Raw genomic sequence first — 22,569 nt, 5'->3', positions numbered from 1 at the left:
TTTTACAAGATTTCTGTAACTGCTTTATATTCTGAATGAATGTGCATTGCACTAACCATATTTTATACGCTTTCTGTAACTGACATATTCCTGAATGAAATAATATTACAGGTGTAAGGTCTGAACTCTTATATAGAGAAATATAAAGAAATAGAGATTGTTTAAAGATTGCTTGCATACATGAACATGTTTGAGACTCATAATGTCTGTACTTCATAATATGTCTTAGAACTTTGTAACCATTTACGTGCATATATTTTATGTGAAATAAATAGTAAATAACTATACATTCTTTTCATAATTTATTGTAGCAATTCAAGAGAAAACTTACTTCGGTAAGAAGCACTGAGTCCTGTCTAGTAGGTGTCTAACTGAATAAGATAACACACTTCTTCTCAGGAAGGGGTCCATTCTAAGAGTTTAGGCACTGAAAAGCTTTGACCCGCTTCAGATTCTTTCTACTCTAGGTTGTTCTTTCTACTCCAGTCTCTCCATGCACGCTACAAAGAATTTGGATTCTAGTGCAAAACTTCCTAAGAGTCATGTTATCAAAACAAACCCTATTTTCTAGTTCTCGTGGTTACAGAGAAATTCCATGGGCAGTAAATGCCCAAGCCTCAGAAGACAGCAGAAGGCAGGTATTATGCTGGTGGTTCAATATTCAGTGCCTTATATAATCCTTGCCCTTACTTTCTGCTAGCTCCATCTCTCTTCCTTAGCAGCTCTTTACCATCCAAGTCTTTTTTCATAATATTCTGAATTTTACATCCTCAAAAAGCTGCATATGTTCAAATTATACCAACTACATAAATCTATGCAACAGGACAGATTATTGTGTGCAGAGAATTTCTGATTTTGTGGTAAAAAATCTGGATGTAAATTTCTTTTGGTGTACGACCATGTCATCCTTGATTATTCATCTATACTTGGGCGCAGTACAAGTCGGGTCACTCTGTCTGCAGCTGTGGTTCAATAGCCTCTGGTGCCGCAGCAAAAAAATTAAAATGGAAATATTTTTAAAGCCTTTCTTTTGTTGGGCTGCCAATAGGGTTGCCAGATCCTCCCTCTCCTCCGGTGGGAGGTTTTTGGGGCAGAGGTAGAGGTTTTTGGGGCAGAGGTAGGGAAAGATCGCGTGGGCACAACTGCATCACTTCTGGTTTACAACCAAAAATGCTGCATCACAAAGGGGCCTTTACCACTCAAACTGAGAGTTTGCTGTAGATATACTGAGTGATTGGCAAAGAACTATGGCTTGCGGACAGGCTTGCAAAAGACTTTAGATAACATATTGTTAAATGAAACATGTCTGCTCCTATGGAATTTTGCTTTTATTGCCACTAACTTTCTTGCCTAGCAATGGGGCCATTTACCACTCAAACTCTCAGTTTGAGTGGTAAAGGCCCCTTTGCGATGCAGCACTTGCGGTTTATAACCGGAAGTGACGTGGCGTGGCGGGCAGGCGCACATGCCCGCGTTGCCCACCGACCCTCAGCTGGTCGGAGGGCAGCCAGGTGGATTGGTGGGGGTTTGCCTGCCACCACCTGGCACTTGGCATCCCTAGCTGCCAACCTTCAGGTGGGGCCTGGAGATCTCCAGGAATTACTGCTGTGGCACATATAATTAACATCCACAGTTGTATGCAACAAGGCTCTAACTTTTTTAAAAAAAGCCTTTTTACCTGCTAATAGTAATGTGGAGATCACAAGGAAAGTGGCTGATTTGCCACACACCTTAGTAAATGGTTGTGAAATGTTTCTTAAGTCACATGTATTGGATTGTATATTATTAGATCATTGTTAGTGCTGAAGTGTGTCTATTTTCAAATATGTAAACAGCTTAATTCATATTGAAAAGGCTTTTGTTATGGTCAATGGCAAAACAAACAGACTTGTGCGTGAGTAGGTGCACACACATAAGTGCCTTCAAGCTGTGTTTTTTTTTATTTTCATTATTTTCAAGGTACAGCCCATTGCAATTTGGGAGAGGCAGTAAGCCTCTTTTCATCTCATAAGCATTTTTTCCAGTTTAGGCAACCACAAATCCTAGGTGTTTTCCCATGGGGAGAGCCTTGTGGGTTTCCCTATAACTCCTGTGTCAGCCACAGGGCTTCCACAGGGCAGATTTCCCTGCCCTACGCCTCCAGCATAGGGTTGCCAGGTCCCTCTTCGTCACCAGCAGGAGGTTTTTGGGGCAGAGCCTGAGGAGGGCGGGGTTTGGGGAGGGGAGGGACTTCAATGCCATACAGTCCAATTGCGAAAGTGGACATTTTCTCCAGGTGAACTGATCTCTGTCAGCTGGAGATCAGTTGTAATAGCAGGAGATCTCCAGCTAGTATGAAGTTTATAGGCACTTCACCTGGAGGTTGGCAATTCTACTCCAGCAGCAGCTACTCCTCACCCCCACTGGCTTTTTCAGGTTGTTTTTTTAATTGGCAATTGAATATAATGCTATTGTTAGGAAATAGCCTTGCAAGCCCTCTTCCTGTTTCTCTGGGTGCAAAGTTCTGCTGCCTTCCCGGGTCTCTGCCCAGAGAGGCACCCCTTTCCCTTTCTCCTTGTTTACCAACTTCTCTCTGGGTATTGTTGACTGCCACTAACAAATCTGGAAGAGTATCTTCTGCTAAAAGGATTAGTACTTCTAGCACTCTTTACCATGTTGCAATCTAAAGGTTCCACTTATTTGCCCCATCTGCTTCTTCACTGGTACTAGCTAGCGTGGGAAAGATATATCACACTTCCAGACCATCACACTTTGGGGATGGTGCGTTTAACAGCTGCCCCTTGCCTTCACTGCTCTTTGGAAAACATTACTGAATTAGGTGTGGTATGGGTACAGTAGGGTTGCCAACCTCCAGGTGGTGGCTGGCGATCTCCTGCTATTACAACTGAGCTGATAGAGATCAGTTCAAATTGAGAAAATGGCCACTTTGGAAGGTGAACTTTACGGCATTATATCCCACTGAAGTCCCTCCCCTCAACAAACCCCACCCTCCTCAGGCTCCACCCCCCAAATTTCCAGGTATTTCCAAACTCGGAGTTGGCAACCCTAGGGTACAGAGATCAAGCTTTGGACATTCAAATTATCAGAAATTTAATAAACAAATAAAAAGCATATGCATGGTCTATGCATCTACTAGGCTAAACAAGGTTAAAAAGAAACAGTGTAAACACGCAGTCCTCTATACATACCCTGAACAATGCTGAATTAGGATAGGCTAATAGCTCTTAACATTGCAACATTTAAAATTCTTTATTAGCTTAGTTCTCAGAATTTGGAGCTTCTCCCCCATTGTGCCTTGACATTTGATCAAGATGGAGTCCAGTTGTAATGCCTTGGTCATTCATGGCTTGACCACAGAAGAACAAAAGCCAAGAGAGGAAGGACCAAAGAGACCCTTCTCCCTCATACCCAAAGAATTAAAAATATCTCCATTGGGTGTCCATGCCCCTCTGGGGCCATTACCAGTCTTCCTGACCCAGTCTCTGTCCCTTAGGTGGGGCACTCTAGTTCAGTTAGTTTCAGTAGGTAGCCATGTTGGTCTGCAGTAGAACAACTAGATTAGAGTCCAGTAGCACCTTAGAGGTCAATAAGATTTTCATGGTATAAGCTTTCAAGTGTTTGACAAAAGAGCTTTGACTCTCAAAAGCTTATATCTCGAAAATCTTGTGCTAGTTAATCTGGTTGAGTTGTTAGCTGGTAAACATTTTGTCTTACTCTGGCCAGAGCCCATTTGCACCTCTAAGAAGTGAAGTGCTCAGTTGTTGGGGATGGATGTCTGTACTTTTCTTCTTGCCAGTTGCTAATGGATGTCTGTACTTTTCTTCTTGCCAGTTGCTAATGGACAGCAAGACTCCTGGACCATGCAGACACAATTATTCTAATATAGACCTGATCTCTAGGGTGAAAGACATCTCCACACTTATAACTATCTGTGCATCAGGTTCACTGAATTCCCAACTTTTATGGAAAAAGAAGAGTATGGGGGTTACTGCACTTTGTATTCCCAGCGATGAATTAAGAGTTTGAAAATGTTATAAAAAACATCGCTTTAAAAGGGTTTTTGGATACCACGGCTTATAAATGGTTGGAAGACGTCTTCACAGCTAAAGGGACCAAACAAAGTGCGAACAGTATTTTTTATAACATTTTCAAACTCTTAATACATCGCTGGGAATACAAGTGCGGTAACCCCCTAAGTCTCTATTCCAGTTCATTTCAGAGATATAAGGAAAAAGGCATAACTCTGCAATGAAAAGCGTTAGAGACGTACTTTAAAAAAAAAAAAGCAAGCTTGGAATTCAGACAACCTGATACACAGATTGTTATATTGATATTGAATAGCCAATTTTTAAAAAACCCTCAGCGGCAAGGAAAACAGCTTCCATGGGGACAGGGGCATGGAATATGACTTCCATGTGTGTGTGATTGGGAAGATTTGAACTTCCACACACATGCAGCAGCCATCTAGGCTTTGCTGTAATCTTCCTAAAACTTCATAGCAAATTATTTAAAACATATATATGCTACCTTTCCTCTCAATTAGGGCCCTCCAAGCAGAGAACAATTAAAAAGATCTTAAAATCAACTTTTTAAAACCATAAATATATCAAGTCAATGAAAGACAATGACTGAGGGGGTTAGACAAATCTTCCTGGGGAGAAAATTCTATACAAGCCATTTTGTGGGGATTCAAGGAAATGTTCATTTGAGCCTTTGAGTCCTGTCAGGTAACTGACCAGAGACTTAACATTCATGATCTACGGCAAGGGTCCCCATTGACTCGTTTCCTGGTGCCCACGTGTTTTTAGAAAGTAAAACAGGATTTTACCCATGTGGGCTTTTGATCAGCCATTGTAGATTTGATTAGCTGTGCAGATTTTTTTTTAAGTTGCCTCGGCAGCAGCTGCCACCACTGCACAAAGACCTTCACGGAAGGTAAGCTATGTGTATGGAAGAAAATATTTGTAAAATAATATGTTCATTTTAAAAGGCATCTTGTTGAACAGAGCTTCCACCTGAAATGTTGAAGAAAGACTATTAGAACCATGTGTGGCCTCAATACCTGACATTTTGTGGGTAGCTCCACCTCCGGCAGCAACCATTTTGTGGTTGTACCCACTACCCTGTGCCAGAATTCTGAAGGTATCCATAGGCTGAAAAGGGTTGGGGACCCCAATCTATGGCAAGACCATCCAACAAGCAGCTACTGGTAGCTTGCCAGTTTCTGCAGCAGAGCTCATGCAGCCCCTAGAACACCCTAGAAAAGATTGCAAAAAACAAACAAACCTGCTCTAGGCTTTTCTTTGTTAAAAAGACATTTCATAGGATTTCTCTGAGTTGCTCAGGCGATAGCTTCATTTCTGCTGCTTTCCTAGTTCATGTTCTGTTTCTAGGACATAACAGAATGTGGTACCACGCTGGGGTGGTAGGAGTAGGGTTGCCAGATCTGGATTGGGAAATAACTGGAGATTTTTGGGGCAGAGCATCTGAGCAACCACGTATGTGAAATGATATACCCTGTGTGGGAACTTTGAAAAAATATGTACAGTACGTAGCTGCAGCTTTATCCTGAATGGAAAAATGGAGATAAGTTGTGAACATATACAATTGAATTAAACTGTAAGTAAAATGATATAATGAAATGAGAGATTTGGACCTATGTAAGATACAATTTATATAATTAAATGGGATTTTACAGGAAAAGGGGCTGAAGAAGAACTGGAACGATCGTCCCCCACTTCATTCTTCTAGAAATACTATTGAAACCTTACCCTCAAGGGACTTTTTGAATTTTGCTCTCCAGTTACCTTTGTGAAGATTACTCAAGAGAAAATTGTGGAGATTGTTACCTTATAGGATTGAGAACATAGGATTGTATATAGAATTGTATGTTGTAAGTTGTAAGTCTTTCACTGCACTTTTGCACCTATGTGATAAGTTCTGGAGTATTTTGTGTTTGTGATTGACTTGAAATTAACTAGCCGACTCCATACTAATTTCCTGGCTGTGTGTAATAGTGTGGTGGTGTATATTTTGATTGCTCAAGTACCTGGAGGTTGGCAACCCTAGGTAGGAGGCAGTAGTTTAGGAGCCACTGTGGTGTACTGGTTGCAGTGGATCAAATCCCCTCGCATCCCATGGAAGCTTCCTGGGTGACCTTGGGCCAGTCACACTCTCTCCGCCTAACCTACCTCACAGAGTAGTTGTGAGGATGAAATGAAAGAGAGGAGAATAATGTCAGCCACTCTGGGTCCCCGTTGGGGAGAAAGCTGGGGTCTAAATGAATTAGATAAATAAATATGTTTCATTACTCAGAAGTAGCTCGCATTAATTAAAAGGCCTGCAGCCCCTGATCTACATCAAGGGCTCTTAATGCATTTGCCGGCTAAAACAGATATAACAGTCACTAACTAATGGCTTCTCCAGTTGTTATTGCCTAGACACCTTACTGCACTACACTCGTCAATGAGGTACATTTTTGCACACTGCCCCAAAGTACAGTGTGCAAAACTCACATGGCCTTGGGAAAAGTTGTTTTATTGATCCAAGGCAAATCATTTATTTGTAATCCAGCCTTTTAACTAAGAGGGTTTTATCTTTTTTGCAGTTTTATGGTCTGCTTTATGGATATTTTAGAGTGTTCAGTTGTTGTTTGATGCTGTTCTTATGCATCTGGGTTGTTTTTAATAGTTTGTTTGGGTTTTTATATGGTTACCTTTTGGTTTTTAATGAATTTATGGTATTGTTTTTACTTGTAAACTTCCTGGAGCAGGGCTCTGGAGAGGGGTTACAGAACTACTATAAATAAATAAAACTATAGTATAAATAAATAAATGGACAAACTGTCCATCCAGACTTCAGTCTTGATAGACTGTGTATTGGAGTGGTTTTCATTTTCGTTTAACGGAATAACCAAAACAGAATCGGCATAGAGAAAGTTATCAGGCTATCTCCTCACCAGATCATTTAGAGCTTTCCTTCTTCTAAAGTCGTTCATGCACAACAAGGATTTGACTCTAATGAAATTGGCTGGGCACATCAGTATCTACTAACCGAAGGAGTACTGAAGGAGGATTTCTGTCCCAGCTCTGGTTGAAATAAAAGGGCTGGTATGCAGGATGTCTTTGTGGTGGAGGGGGAACCTCTACTGCTGTGAGTCAGCCACTACAACACAATGGCATGAAACAGTCTTCCAAGTAGGTGGTGCCGCAACCACAAATCCACCCTGGCAGAGGCTACTGCTTTCAGGATGCTTCACTGGCAATTCAAAGCCCTTCAATATGCTACTGCCACTTTTATTTAATTAAATCTAATCCCCAAAACAATGGATTAGCATTGGATTTAGCTTCCAGTCTGGCAGCAAAGAAGATGAAAGTAGAGCACTCATGGTTTGCGACAGGCCTGGAGTTCAGACGTATGGGAGGCAAAGAAAACAGGCAGAAAATAACCTCTGAATAGGGTTGTCAGGTCCCTCTTTGCCATGGGCGGGAGGTTTTTGGGGTGGAACCTGAGGAGGGCGGGGTTTGGGAAGGGGAGGGACTTTGATGCCATAGAGTCCAATTGCCAAAGCGGCCATTTTCTCCAGGTGAACTGATCTCTATTGGCTGGAGATCAGTTGTAATAGCAGGAGATCTTCTGCTATTACCTGGAGGTTGGCAACCCTACTATACCCATACCACACCTAATTCAGTCATGTTTTCCAAAGAGCAGTGAAGGCGAGGGGCAGCTGTTAAACTCACCATCCCCATAGTGTGATGGTCTGGAAGTGTGATATATCTTTCCCTCCCAAAGATTCACAAAACCTTGCAAAATCCTCCCGGCAGGCCTATTATTGCGGCAATCGGAAGTCTTCTTGAACCTATTTCCAAATATGTGGATTCCTTTTTGCATCAGTAACAGCAGCAAATCAAGGTTAAATTATCATCTCTCTGTGGTTCCATAGAGCCTTTGCTTCCTGTACCCCACAGGATATGAGGATACATTCTCCAACTGTGTATAGTCCCCAATTTCACGCAAATACAGAATTCAGCCTTCGAATCTCAAAAACAAAACAAAAAACCTCCCACAAAAGCAGATGTATAGCTAGGGTTGCCAGGTCCCTCTTCGCCACCAGGGGGAGGTTTCTGGGGCGGAGCCTGAGAAGGGCAGGGTTTGGGGAGGGACTTCAATGCCATAAAGTCCAATTGCCAAAGCGGCCGTTTTCTCCAGGGGAACTGATCTCTATCGGCCGGAGATAGCAGGAGATCTCAAGCTATTACCTGGAGACAACCCTATGTTTAGCCTTCAAAGCTATGAAAATGTTGTAGACACGTGGGCATCAAAATGCTTTAAGTAGCCTCAAAATATCACAGAACACGATGCCCACTAGGGTTCAGTGTTCTGCAGCTATCTGCCCCCAAAGAAAGAAATGAGGTGCCGTACCACAGAGCCAATTATGAATTTTATTGTTAATCTTTTTATATGGTATGGTCAGTACAACATACAACATTTCGTTTTCCTCAGAGGCAAAAAAAAAAAGATCTATCACTATACGGGAACACATTAATGTAAAAATACATTGGGCACATTACATATTATAATACATTTCCATTGTTATAAGCACCAGTTTGAAGCCTTGCCTTTCCTTTTCGGATTTTTGGCTCCTTGCCCCACATTATGACAAGCAAATGCACAAAAAATTGCATGCAAAATTTATGTAGCAACATTGCATTTTTTTAATGTGTGTACCCCTTTTCAATCCTAACAGTTCTCAAAGCTATAATAAAATCAACAGACAGGTAGATAGCACTGCTCTGATAATGTACAGAAACCTTTGCAGTGTGTTTAAGCACTGGAGAAGATACTTTGTGAACATTTTTATCTTGCTAGTCTGAGAGAACATCTAAGGCAAAAAGAGAGGAGCGTCCTCTTTAAACAACCTGTCTCTGAGACGCCAAGTCCTGTCAAAGACAACAAATGGACCCAGGCTGTTGTCTAAGTGAAGCAGCTCCTGGCTCTGCTCCCCCTCAACAGCAGGGTTGTCAGCTCTGGGTCGGGAAACCCTTGGAGATTTCAGGGGCGGAGCTTGAGGAGGGCAGGCTTTGGAGAGGGAAGGGACTTCAATGCCATAGAGTCCACCTTCCAAAGGGGAACTGATCTCTGTCACCTGGAGATCAGTTGTAATAGCGGGAGATCTCCAGCTACCCCCTGGAGGTTGGCAACCCAACTCAACAGTAGTAACAGCAACGTGACCCAAGTTGGGGGCAGGTGTTCTTCTGTGTCCTCCCCTCAAGGTATTCTGTCACCACGGCTGCTGCAGCTCCTTTAAGCAGATGACATCAATGGGCGAAAACGCACGGTCGCTTTATCCTCCTTTAATCCCTGTTTTAGCCAGGATCGAACGCACATTAGGCGAAACGCATGCGTTTGATCCAGGCTGAATCCTGGCTGAAACAGGGATTAAAGGAGGATAAAGCGACCCTGCGTTTTCGCCCAATGACTATCCTCCCTGCTCAACCCTATTTTGATGGTGTTGCCTCACTGGGCCTCCAATAGTGGCTATGGGGGAAATAGCTTCCCTGCCTAGTAGACTGCCAGATTATGCCTTGCAGCTGAATGTTTCCTGCCTCAGAGGGGCCAAGGCTTCCTCCCCCAGGGGATGTTCAGCTATCATGAGTCCTGGCTCTGCTCCCCCTCAGCAGCAATATCGGCAAATATTAAGCATAAAGTGGCAGCGGTTGTACTTCAGAGGCCTCTCCTTAATCCTCCAGGGATTCCTACCACCACTGCTGCTGCAGATACTCTCACAGTGTTTGTAAGTCGCAGAATTCAATTTTTTTCATGCAGAACTTTGGCTACCTTGACATGTTATTAGGGTTTTTGTTTTAGGGCACACTCAGCCCTCCCCTCACTTCAGAACCGGGGCCCAACAGGCCTTTCAGCAGCTGCCTGGAGCTACTCTTTTGTTGAACCAACAAGTAGCTCAGCTCAGCAGCAACTGGAGAAAGAACCTCGTTGCTTCACGGTGGCAAGGAAAGGCAAATTAACAGGCAAGTTTCAGCAGGGTGGGCCAGGAATGCAGCTCAGACAATGAGCACAGTGTGTGGGAGAGCGGCAGCATCACTCCATCTAGGGCCTGGCCTTCCCCAGTGGCGCGTCAAGGAGAGGGGAGCATGAATATTCATAGAATCATAGAGTTGGAAGGGACCACCAGGGTCATCTAGTCCAACTCCCTGCACAATGCAGGAAACTCACAACTACCTCCCCCCCACACACACCCAGTGCCCAGAAGATGGCCAAGATGCCCCCCTCTCATGAACTGCCCAAGTTCATAGAATCAGCATTTATTTCAAAAACACACCACAATATAAAATTACAGTATCAATTTGCACAGAAAACAAGAAATGCAGACACGACCAAGAATTCAATAACAATAGCTTCAATCCTCTCAACCCCCCGAGAGTCTCCAACCTTCAGATGGGAGGAGTTCTCCTGGAATTACAACTCATCTCCAGACTACAGGGATCAGTTTCCCTGGAGAAAATGGCAGCTTCGGAGGGTGGGGCCTGGGGTTCCCCCGAATTACAGCTTATATCTAGACTATAGAAATCAGTTCCCTTGGAGAAAATGGATGCTTTGGAGGGTGGACTCTATGGCAATGTACCACACTAAGGTCCCTTTCCTCCCCAGACTCCATCCCCAAATCTCCAGGAGTTTCCCACCCTAACCCCCATCCCCCAATGGCTGGAGGGAGGGACCTGGCAACCCTACCTCCCTGGTCCCGCTCCCAAATCTTCAGGAATTTTCCAAACCAGAGTCAGCAAACCTTCTTATCCAAAGGCCTTTCTAAATCATTTTTCCCCTAATATTTTAAAAGTGAGTTAGCCAGGTTGGCATTTCCATAGCAAAAATTAGAATAAAGATTAGAATGAAGAACAGGCCCCAGATTTGGTCTCTGCCAGAACATCAGATAAGAGGGAACCAGAAATCAAGGCCTCACCTAAAGATCTGAAGGCATGAGGGAAACATGATGCTTCTGATAATCTAATCACAATGAAGGTAGATAGGCCCGGGCAGGACTGGTAAAAATGGGTTGCCAGTCAATAAAATGAATTCAAACCAGATCAGGCAGCACTACTGTGGTGTTCAAAAACTTTCAAAAATAACCTGAAAGTCCTTCAAACTGTTGCTTTGGGACTGGATTTCCGCTCTTTATTCCTGGGCTGCTACTATTTTAGGAAATTATTTCCTGTCTTTGAAATACAATTATCAGCCTAACCTGGTGGGGGATGCGTCTTGAGATTAAACAATGAATCTATTATTTCTTAAATTATCTGCAGAAGGCTCTGTTATGGCTTCTGCCTCTTTAAACGTATGAGCACTTTTGAAAGAGAAAATGAATTATGGAAGAGGGAGGAGGCAATGATGGCGTACTTTTGCTAACTTAGAAAATCCCTTTCTGTTGTAGTTCAAACACTAATTTACTAATTTCTCTCCATGCAGGTTATCCACAATTGTGGCGGGTATAAATTACTGGTTTAATCTAATTATAAGAGGGAGGGAAGGCCCTGGCTGGGATCCAGCAAATCAGAGAAACAGCTGGGCCACATTGTCAATAATGGAAAAATTTATAGGAAATGCAAGTCCAAGCCCATTTGATAGCCAGGGCTGCGTGCATTCCACAATCACATCACACACCTACTGAAATTACTACCGGATACAGAATTCAGCATCTTGAGAATACTGGCTTTCATTTAACCAAAGGAGAGTCTTTTCTGTCTCTCATAAATGCAGTGTTAGACTTGGAAATGAATAGGCAATGCTCATGAAAGCAGAAGCTGAGGTAGACATAGGTCATTTATGCATGGGAGTTTTAGCTGAGGTTTGTTGCTCGCTGGACCCACACTTTCCTGTTGGGAATCTATGCACCAGCAATATCCAAGCTCAAATCAAGTCCCAACCCTTTAAATGCTGCTTTGTAATTGGCTTACTTGTAGTGCTTACTGTGAGAGAAAATCCCTCCCAAACCCAACTGCCACATAAAAAAGCATTTTAAGAACAACATAAGAAACGGAGTAATCTGAAAGGGCGGGGGGAGAGAAATCCAAGCCTCGGTTTTAAAAATATTTTCTTCTGCTCAGAATGAGCTCAGAGAAAGCAGGAAGTATTTCAATCCCCACCTCTGGACATGCTGCTTTGTAATTGGCTGTGAGAGAAACCATGTTTGCGTGTCCCGGACTTTGCCTTATGCATGGGGATTTCACCTGGGCTTTGTTCAGGGAAGATGAAAGAGTCAAGTTAACAGAGGAATGGGAAGACCCGGACACGGGGGCAAATGTGAGTGAAAGTACCCATGCATAAACAACCATAGTTATGGTTTCCACCCTTTTGTACTGACCTTGTTGCTCTGCCTTTAATTGTAGCCTATCTTGCAGAACAGGGTTGCTAGCTCTGGATTAGGAAATACCTGGAGATTTGAGGGTGGAGCCTGGGGAGGGTTGAGTTTTGAGAGAGGAGGGCCCTCATCAGGCATAATGCCATAAAATCCACCATCCAAAGCAGCCATTTCCCCCAGGGGAACTAACAGTTAGTTGCACTTCTGGGAGATCTCCAGGCCCCACCTGGAGGTTGGCAACCCTACCTCAACCCAATCTCACCAAAATACTGCCACCATCTTGATCATCAGCGTTTCTATTGATCAAAAAATTCACCATTACACATGGCAATTCAATTTCTTCAGTTATTACATACATTTATTATGCAAATGTTAAATGTTCAGACACATGATTTGCTTTACGTTCGAGATGCAGAACTGACATTTGTTGTGGCAGAATCTGCAATGGTACCAAGAATAAAAATGCATAAAATTCAGCAGGCTGTTTTGGAGTCACTGTCCTTTCAAATGACATGAAGATAGATAGGGGCTACAGCAAAAGAAACAGAAGCTTCCTTGGGCTTTGCCATTTATTTGACTGGGGGGAGGGGAATACCTTGGTTAATATACAGTTGGAGCTTGCTGTACCTGAAGTTTCTGCAAAAGCACCACATCAGCTATCTTGTCCTTGTCCTGCTTAGTTTGCTTGGCTTTCCAGTATTGCTTCTGGGCAGAGTAGCGGTTCATAGGACATACTCTGAAGAGACAATCTGCAAGAAGAAGAGACCAAAGAGTCCGATTTGGCTCACATTTATGTCATAACTCATTCTCAGAATACTTCCTACTTATTATGAAGGGTAGCTGCTCTCTAACTTGGCTGTTACATGATCCCGGAAAAGAAAAGAGTGCATGGAAGTCCATCTTCCTTTGTAGTATTTAAAAACCACTTCAGTTTTCATACTTTCTTCGTGCTAAAAAAAAGGGTGAGGATGCAAATTCTCATGCAGCTTCTGAATGCTAGGAAAAGGGCAGATTTTCTTAAGTGTCAACTCTCTTGCATCTTTCAGAAGCCAGGAAAAGAGTTTCTCATATATCTTTTATAAAAGTAATAACAAACCGCATTAATTGAATGGAATATATAGCTTTTAGACAGAGAACAGAAAAGTTCTAGCATGAAATGGGAACCCCCCCCCCATCTTTTCCAATACAAAGCACATATCAAGCCACAAAGAAAATAGGAAGAGTCAAAATTACCAAAGGAACATGTAGGTAAACTGCAGTTAACCAATACTGAGGGGAAGGCATTCTTCACATGCACAGATGTGGTAGCTCCCCATGTTCCACTGTTCTGAGGATTGCAAATAAATACCACCCAAATGCCTAGAACACAGGTTCTCACATTGTGGGCCAGGAGCCAAAAGTGGACTACAGCTAGAGTTGGCTGGAATAGGGAGGCTCCATGCCAAAGTTGGGTTTGCTGCTTTGCATTGTATGAACATATAGCCTGTTGATCAGTAATGTTATATATTTAAAAGTACAGCCATGAAAAATAAAAATGTGTTTAGTCCTAACTGATGGGAGGCACACAAGTGTTATGGGGAGGGTGCACGTCACATGGAGTTACTTGGTAAGTGGTTAGGGAAATTTTGGGGGTGGAGCCGGAGGAGGGCAGGGTTTGGAGAGGAGAGGGACTTCAACGCCACAGAGTCCAATTGCCAAAGCGGCCATTTTCTCCAGGGGAACTTGAAATGGTCTGCACAATTGTATTAATTTCCAATGACAATAATACAGTAGGAGGTCGAGAGTTTAAAGCAGTCTGTTTATTAGGCCCAATATACATACCTATCGGCTGGAGATCAGCAGATCTCCAGCCACCACCTGGAGGTTGGCAAGCCTACGTGGTGAGTCCCAAAAAGTATGTCCCACTCCAAAAATTTTGAGAACCACAGACCTAGAGTCAATAATAATATCAGAGGAATGCAGAGAATCCTCCCCCCACCAGTTACTGCGCTGCATTCAGCTTAGAAGTAGAACTCACTCACTTCCTTTCCATTACTCAGAGCACCAGAATTGCCAGCACACCACAGCAAGTAGAAAGGCAGGAGCATCGCAACTCTCTTGCGCACGCACCTGATCTTAATGGACGGCTGAGTAATAAAGATGCCCTCGTTCATAAATTAAGGCGAGGCTCCCCTGCCTCCTCAATCAGAATTCAAGGCCATTTGCACCTTTGATGGCTGCTATTTTGATGGGCTTCGGAGATTGTTTATACTGTAGGAGGAAAGGTCCCGGGTGGGTGTGATCAAAGCCCTTGATCTCTCTAATTGCTCTTGAAATAGAACCACAGAAACTTCAGAGAAATCACTTCCATTCTTGGATTCCATCCCAAGCTGCTGACAAACACGCAGTCAAGTTATTTCTCCAAGAGCGATGAATAAGCAGGGCACAAAACACAGTTCTCTCAGGTCCAGGAGCAAAGCCAGTTTTCAGGTCTCATTTTACAGGGCAGGTTTTGCTACTGGCAGGGCCCAAAGGAACCCTTGCAGGAGGCCCCATTATCTCGTCCATATGGAACTAGGCCCAGAGAGCTGGTCAAATGGACCATACCACTTCAGCCAGCAGGTGACCGGATTTGTCTCTATCAAAAAAAAAATCTCTCAATATACAAAAAGGAACCAAGGGCATGATATCTACACAGAAATATTTACACTCACACACACATATCCTTGGTACAGCATCCATTATAGGAAGCCTCACCTGCTTAAAGAAGAGGCATGGTTACTACCTCATCCACCGTATGTGAGAACCAGCCCTACATGTTAACTCTAAGCATCCCTCTGAAGCAAACTGCTGACACTTGGGTCCCAATGGCTCAAGTCTGGAACTAATCTTGCATTAATGCCTCCTGTCTTTCCCCTAACAGGTTTATCACTAGTAGGGTTAGCTGTCAAAAGAAAATAAAACTTGATACCAAATGTTTTCAAAGTGAACAAACTTCTTTAGGAGACAAAGAGCATTACTAGAGTCACATTGGCTTTCTACCTTTCTACTAGAAAGCAGAAATGGGGAAGGGGGAAATATAAATTGGGTCACAGTGCTTGTCAAATTAAATGCTTATTTCCCTCACAACATTTTGTGTTTGGAAATTCACCAATCCCAGGCTGTTCTTAGTCCTGGGGGTTTTTTTGGGGGGAAGGCAAGTACCCATTTTCCACATGAGTAGCAGAGTTAGTCTGCAGCAGTAAAACAAAGATGGCGTCCAGTGACACTTTAAAGCCTAACAAAATTTATTCCAGCATAAACCCTCAGGAGTCAGAACCCACTTCATCAAATGAATAAAGTATTCATCCATTAGGCATGTGCACCACGATAAATTTTGTTAGTCTTTAAGATGCCATTGGGCTCCTGTTTGATTTTGATGCTGGTATTGTGCCGGTGTTTCTTTCCTCTACAAGGGCTTAAAGCAATTTAGTTACACATCTGGAGGGGGAGTCTAATCACAGACTTCTACCACCTGCCCCATAGTTCACTGTCAGTTCCACTCCTGCCTCATTCCTCCACCATAATGATTAAAGGAATGTGTGTCATGTAAGGAGATTCAAGGAGTTAGCTAAAGCTCTCTAAAGGTAAAGGTCCCCTGTGCAAGCACCGGGTCATTCCTGACCCATGGGGTGACGTCACATCCCGACGTTTCCTAGGCAGACTTTGTTTACCGGGTGGTTTGCCAGTGCCTTCCCCAGTCGCCTTCCCTTTACCCTCAGCAAGCTGGGTACTCATTTTACCGATCTTGGAAGGATGGAAGGCTGAGCCAACCTTGAGCTGGCTACCTGAAACCAACTTCCGTTGGGATCGAACTCAGGTCGTGAGCAGAGCTCCGACTGCAGTACTACAGCTTTAGCACTCTGCGCCACGGGGCTCTTAGAGCTCTCTAGAATACTGAAAACCAGAGCTACAATGAAGGGATTAACACTTTACTAAAATGGCTTCTGTCTTGAGCTGATCCTGCTAATTGCTGAATTTCATCTGGTTGGAGACTACAAACAGCACCAACCATGAGTCTAGTGTGTACACATGCGTGTGCATACAGAAAAACCACTCTGCAATTATGCTGCCCTCTACCCACACAAACGCCAATTAAAAAATCTAAACCATTTATTGTCATCTTCTTGACAAAGTACAGGATTTGAGCACCTCTGCTTTTTTCCTAACATGTCTGAACATGGGGCTCCCAGTTATTGAAAGAGCCTCAGGGGAAACCACAGAAAGAGAAGAAGCAGGAACTGCCAAATTCTGATTATAAGCTTCTCTTGGCCTGGCCAAGTCCAGACACTTCATAGCTCAACCATTTGTTTGTAGCCTGCTTCTAAGGGCCACTGTCAGATTACCATGTGGATCTTAAAACCCATGTCCTAAGATGTATGTATGTGGCTAAGAGTGGCAGACTCTAATCTGAAGAACCAGGTTCGATTCCCCACTCCTCCACATGAAACCTGCTGGGTGACCTTGGGCCAGTTATAGTTCTCTCAGAGCTTTCTCAGCCCTCGCAGAGGCAGGTAATGATAAACCACCTCTGAAAGTCTCTTGTCTTAAAATCCCTACAGGGTCGCCATATAGGGTTGCCAACCTCCAGATGGTGGCTGAAGATCTCCTACTATTACAACTAATCTCCAAGCAACAGAGATCAGTTCACCTGGAGACACTGAGGTCCCTCCCCTCCCCAAACTCTGCCTTCCCCAGGCCCCACCTCCACAATTTCCAGATATTTCCCACCCAGAGCTGGCAACCCTATCGCCATGTCAGCTGTGACTTCAGCAAATCTCCAGATTCCAGTCATATGTGCATTTTTGCACATTATACACAATCCTTCTTAAGTAGTATTTACTGAGGACTTACGCATGTATTTAAAAACTAATGCCCAACACATCCTCAGTTTTACTACATTGGGGATCTACACCCTTGTGAATTTTGGAGGTCAGGTTTAAAAGGGGATTGTAAGAGGATCAGAAAACAGGCAAAACAACATCCAGGTCCAACTCAGGATATCCACCGAGAAATAGAAGTCCATATTTCATAATTATCTTTTTAAAATTTATATAATTAGATTCATATCTTGTTTCAAAAGCTAGGTAAGACTATGAAATCAATGAAAAGAGGGAGAAATGGGTTTTGAGGCTAGAAACAGACAGCAGCCAATGGAGAAAAATAAAATGGAGAAACAAGACTGGACCTTGGAATGGGAGTTGTGTGATGCAGGACAGCGTGAAATACAACCAGGCAAAGATCAGTATGATCCTCAAAGTATTTATAGGAATCGCTGGCCAACTAGAGTGGGAACAGCAAAGAAAGAAACCATATGAAGTGTTTTATGATTTGAAGACAGTGCCCATAGCCTACCTGTGTGGTCAGCTTGGTTTTTTACAGAGATAAGAATATTTAACTCTTGTGCTAGATTCAAACCCCAACCACACTACGTTCCCTTTTAACACTTGCCTCCTAAGTGCCCCTTCCCAGTGGCTCCTCTTCAAAGAATTTAGAAGAACTACTAGGGGTCAACCACAGCTTGTGGCACTTGGAGAACAGACCATCTGTTCCTTTTCAATCAAAGTATGTTTTTGTCTTCTAACGAAGAACCCAAAATTGAGTTTTTATTTCCACCCTCCCCCTTTTTTTAAAGAAATGACCTTCTTAAACAGCCCTTGAGCAGAAGAACCCCTGAGTAGTCTAGAGATCTGGCGGACCATGCCAAAGCAGTCAATGCTATTTTTAATCCTGTAATATAAATTAATATAACAGAACATCAACATGTTTGACCATCTCTTTGGGCTGTTGATAACAGAGCACAGCTTGTTACAATTCACCTATGTTTCTTTTGGGCAACCTTCCTCAAAAGCTGCACGCACAAGATTTCAGTTTGGGCATCTTTCCTTGAAGTGAGATTTTCCTGAGTGCTAAGACCAACCACAGTAGTAATCAGAAACTGTTGTTGTTAATGAAATCCTATGACATCAAGAGAAGAATTGCTAAAGCAGTGCAGTTCCTGATGGCTTTACATTTCAGGGCCAAATATGCTACATCCCTCAATGACAAAATTTGCATATATAAATGCAAGATTCATTCCACTTCAAAAGCTCACTGTATGGCTGATGTCACAAGATGCTGAAAGTCTCATTAAAAGAAATTTAAAGTGTATATAAAGCAAGTTTGGCAAAACCTCAAAATAGTGTATTTCTCTTGTTATTTTCTTATGCTGTTCCATTCCAAGCTGCAACACAAGAAACAAAACTAGGGCAAGACAAGAGCATGCGTTCCTTTTTCTAGAATCTGTCTCAACACAAATCAATGTGTATATGCACAAACATACACACACAAAATGGCAGCTCGTTCTGCAGATATCACCCCTGTACCTCTCTATAACTTAAATGAAAGAAGTAAAAAATATTTTCAATGCTGTGTTTAGTTATATCTACAGAACTCCCACATGTAGGATATTTTTGAAAGCAAGAGGGTCAGGTTCAAAAGAGCAAGTCAAATTAAAGAGCAACAAACAGCAGAATAGCTGAGAGGACATGGACACAATCTGCCAGTCATTGTTTCAACCTAAGAATCACTGGAAGATACTTCCATCCCATGAGCATTACACAACATTGCAAAATGCGTAATTGCTTGGAGTGTGCAATAGGTCAAAAGTTTGTGTTTCAAAAGAATTCAGGTTATGCTTGTGCTTTTCTTGTTTTCCCCCCTTTTTTGGGTTTCCTTCCTTCTGGAGTTTAGCACTCTCTTTAACATGGAGATGGAAAAACAAGGGCTGTAAAGTGTTAACAAGCTGCAGAGTCATGAGAAGAGTCCTTACAAAAATGTATATAGTGGAAACACTAGTGTTGCATTGTCAGCTCCAGACAATAAGGGTGGGACCCATTCTTTTTCTTCTTTAGCTTTGCATATACCAACAGGTATGGAACTCCACAGAAGAGAAACAGCAGCGGTGCTTCTGACTGAATTTTTTACCTGTGATCTCTGTCAAAGGAGCAAGATTTGGGAAGGAAGTGGCATGTTATAAAGGTATTCTCCACACTCTTGCACAGTTGCTTCTCCTTACACTGTGACACAGGAGAATTCCATCTCAAATTGTTTAGGAGGTCACTCATACCAAAGGAGCCCTGTGACAGGAAAGGCCAAAGAACCAATGGGAGAGAGCAGCATCAATACTGAGAGACCATAGAGTTGTCAGTAGGGCTGTCGATTTGGTTCGTCCCGAACCGAAAAACAGCCGAATTTTCCCTGATTCGGCAGTTTCTAGTTCGGATCGAACCGAATTTAAAAAAAACGGGGAAACAACAAGCCAAATTCGGTGAGTTTGAGGCGAATAAATTCGGCAAATTCGGGGACTTCGAATCAGCAGCATAACCATAAAGGCATTAAAAACACATTCGCGCCTTTCCGCGGCTCCGGGGAGGGCATGTTTGGAGGTAGAGGTCCCAAACTTTCAGCGTAGCTTGAGGTGACCCTTCTTGCAAGAACCCCCAAGTTTGTAAAGATTTGGTCAGTGGGTCCCGAGATATGGGGCCCGGGAAGGGTCCCCCCCAAAATCGCCCACAGGAATAAAGGCATTAAAAACACATTCGCACCTTTCTGCGGCTCCAGGGGGGCATTTTTGGAGGTAGAGGCCGCAAACTTTCAGCGTAGCTTGAGGGGACCCTTCTTGCAAGAACCCCCAAGTTTGGTGATGATTGGGGCAGCGGGTCCCAAGTTATGGGGCCCGGAAGGGGTCCCCCCACCCATCTGCCCATTACAGCCTTTAAATACACATTCGAGTTGGGCCGTACCATTACCCCGACCCGGGGGTCTGGTCTGGTGGTTGCCTTGGCAGTTGGGCCATACCATTACCCCGGCCTGGGGGTCTGGTTGCCTCAGCAGTTGGGCTGTACCATTACCCCGGCCCAGGGGTCTGACTAAAAGGCAATTAAACCCGAGTTATGGGTTCCCCCGCCCATCCACCCATTGGAATGAATGGGAGCAGGCAATCCTTAATGTGCATCTAGAGAGCGGCAAATCCAAGGCAAAACCTCCTGTGCCAGAGAGTATGTGTGTGTGAGTCTGCTAGAATCGTATTGGATTACTCCTGAGTCCTCCCAGTCCCTGCTCCTGATAGAAGAGAAGAAGACATCCACAGTAAGACCCATTTGGGGGCTTTCCTCTATAATTTTCCATAATTTTTTCCTGTGTGGGGGGGGGGAGGATTCTGTGTGTGTGTGTGTGTGTGTGTGTGTGTGTGCATGTGAGGGGGGAAGCCAAAGGGGAGTGGGTTTACCTGTTCTGCTGGGGGGTGGGCTTGATTGCTTCTGTGTGGGACTGTGCTTTCTACTGTTTTCACCAGTTGCCAACTTTGCGTGGAGTTAACTGTGGGTCAGTGAGTCTCTCTCTGGCTGGTTCCTATTGATTCCAATGGGCTGTGCAGCCACTCCTGTTATTTTGAATGGGCTAGCCTGTCATTCTTTTTAGTATATCCCCTGTAATGTATTTCAGTGGAGTCAATGCAAGTCAGCTGACATTCCCCTCTCCCATTATCTTCAATGGGCTGGGCAGCCTCTCCCATTGCTTCCAATGGGCTGACTTGTCATTCGTTTTAGTACATCCCTTTTAATGGCTTTATTCCAATGGGCAGATGGGGGGACCCTTTCCGGGCCCCATAACTCGGGGGGCCCTGACCCAATCGTCACAAAACTTGGGGGTTCTTGCAAGAAGGGTCACCTCAAGCTACGGTGAAGGTTTGGGGCCTCTACCTCTAAAAATGCCCCCCCCAGAGCTGCGGAAAGGTGTGAAAGTGTTTTTAATGCCTTTATTCCTGTGGGTGATTTTGGGGGGGACCCCTCCCGGGCCCCATATCTCGGGACCCACTGACCAAATCTTTACAAAACTTGGGGGTTCTTGCAAGAAGGGTCCCCTCAAGCTACACTGAAATTGTGGGACCTCTACCTCCAAAAAGTCCCCCCCAGAGCCGCGGAAAGGCATGATTGTGTTTTTAATGGCTTTATTCGGCCGAATTTTTCCCCGAACTTGGTGCCGAATTCCACGGATCCGAATCAGGGGAGTTCGGACTTTGGCATTTCCTGAATCAAAACGGGCCGAATTTTGCCGAATCTGAATTTTACCGATTTTTTTTTCAACAGCCCTAGTTGTCAGGGTTGGACAAGGAAGCAGTGAGAAATGGGATGCATTTAGAAAAAGAAAGCCATATTTGTTTGTGATGTTGCTTTGGCTGCTGCATCCTATTTCCCAGGCTAAGAGTTGCCCTGCCCTTTCATTGACTCATCACCTTTTCCCTTTGGATCAGGACATTAGGCAGCTGCGCTCAGAGACAAAATTTAAGAATGGGCAACTCTCACCACAAAAGGGAAATAGTTACCAAAACTGAATCATAGAAAAGGTGGCTGAAAGCGTGCCAGACAGGAGTGACTCATATTTAATGCACTTCCCTAAATCCTGTCTGCATCATCAAAGGGTTATTTAATCTCCACCCTTTTCTTCCCTTTGCCCATTTCCACAGAAAAACAAACACTGCTATTTCCACAGAAAAACTAAGGGAGTTGCTAGTCTGATCTTCCCTGCACTGTAACACCATCACTGCACATGTCCAGAGGGTGGTGATGCAGCTTCCAGTCCTGCCCTAATTAAGCTTGGCAAGACAATGGACACTCCAATCCTAAATATTTGCACACAAAAAACATCAACAATAGCTGTCAAGAGAATCAAGATGGAGGAAAAGTCAGGTGGGACACAAGGACCCAAACTTTAATCACAGGGTGCTTTCACACATGCCGAATAATGCACTTTCAATCCACTTTCAATCCACTTTGAAGCTGGATTTTACAGTGTGAAACAGCAAAATCCACTTGCAAACAATCATTAAAATGTATTGAAAGTGGATTGAAAGTGCATTATTCAGCATGTGTGAAACTGCCCCCAGAGTAGGCTTAGAATAAATCGACTCTCCACCATGTTTTTTTAAGCTACCTGTGTCTTTGTTTCCACTTATGTTAAAGTGGAAACATCCACTACATGAAAAAGACACTCTACCAATGGTTGGAGGGTGGGATGTTCCTTGAACTGAAATATAGTTTCAACTGTCCAGTTACACGCGCTACAATTTGTCCATACTTTCCCACCAAGTTCCTGATGTAGTGGTTGATTGCATACAAAGTAAGCGCTTACTCTTGTTT

General features: G+C 43.6%; 1 protein-coding gene across 1 annotated transcript in view; it reads right to left on the bottom strand.

The window, feature by feature from the left end:
• Positions 1-22,569, bottom strand: part of ITPR3 (inositol 1,4,5-trisphosphate receptor type 3) — a 126,055-nt gene that overhangs the window by 67,501 nt on the left and 35,985 nt on the right. Inside the window, exon 3 of the mRNA XM_056845363.1 lies at positions 13,001-13,122. Within this exon, the coding sequence (XP_056701341.1) occupies positions 13,001-13,122 (122 nt within the window). The remainder of the gene's footprint in view (positions 1-13,000; positions 13,123-22,569) is intronic.

Source organism: Euleptes europaea, chromosome 2 (genome assembly GCF_029931775.1).
Source record: "Euleptes europaea isolate rEulEur1 chromosome 2, rEulEur1.hap1, whole genome shotgun sequence".
NCBI classification, from domain to species: domain Eukaryota; kingdom Metazoa; phylum Chordata; class Lepidosauria; order Squamata; family Sphaerodactylidae; genus Euleptes; species Euleptes europaea.
This window is presented reverse-complemented; position numbering and strand designations above follow the sequence as displayed.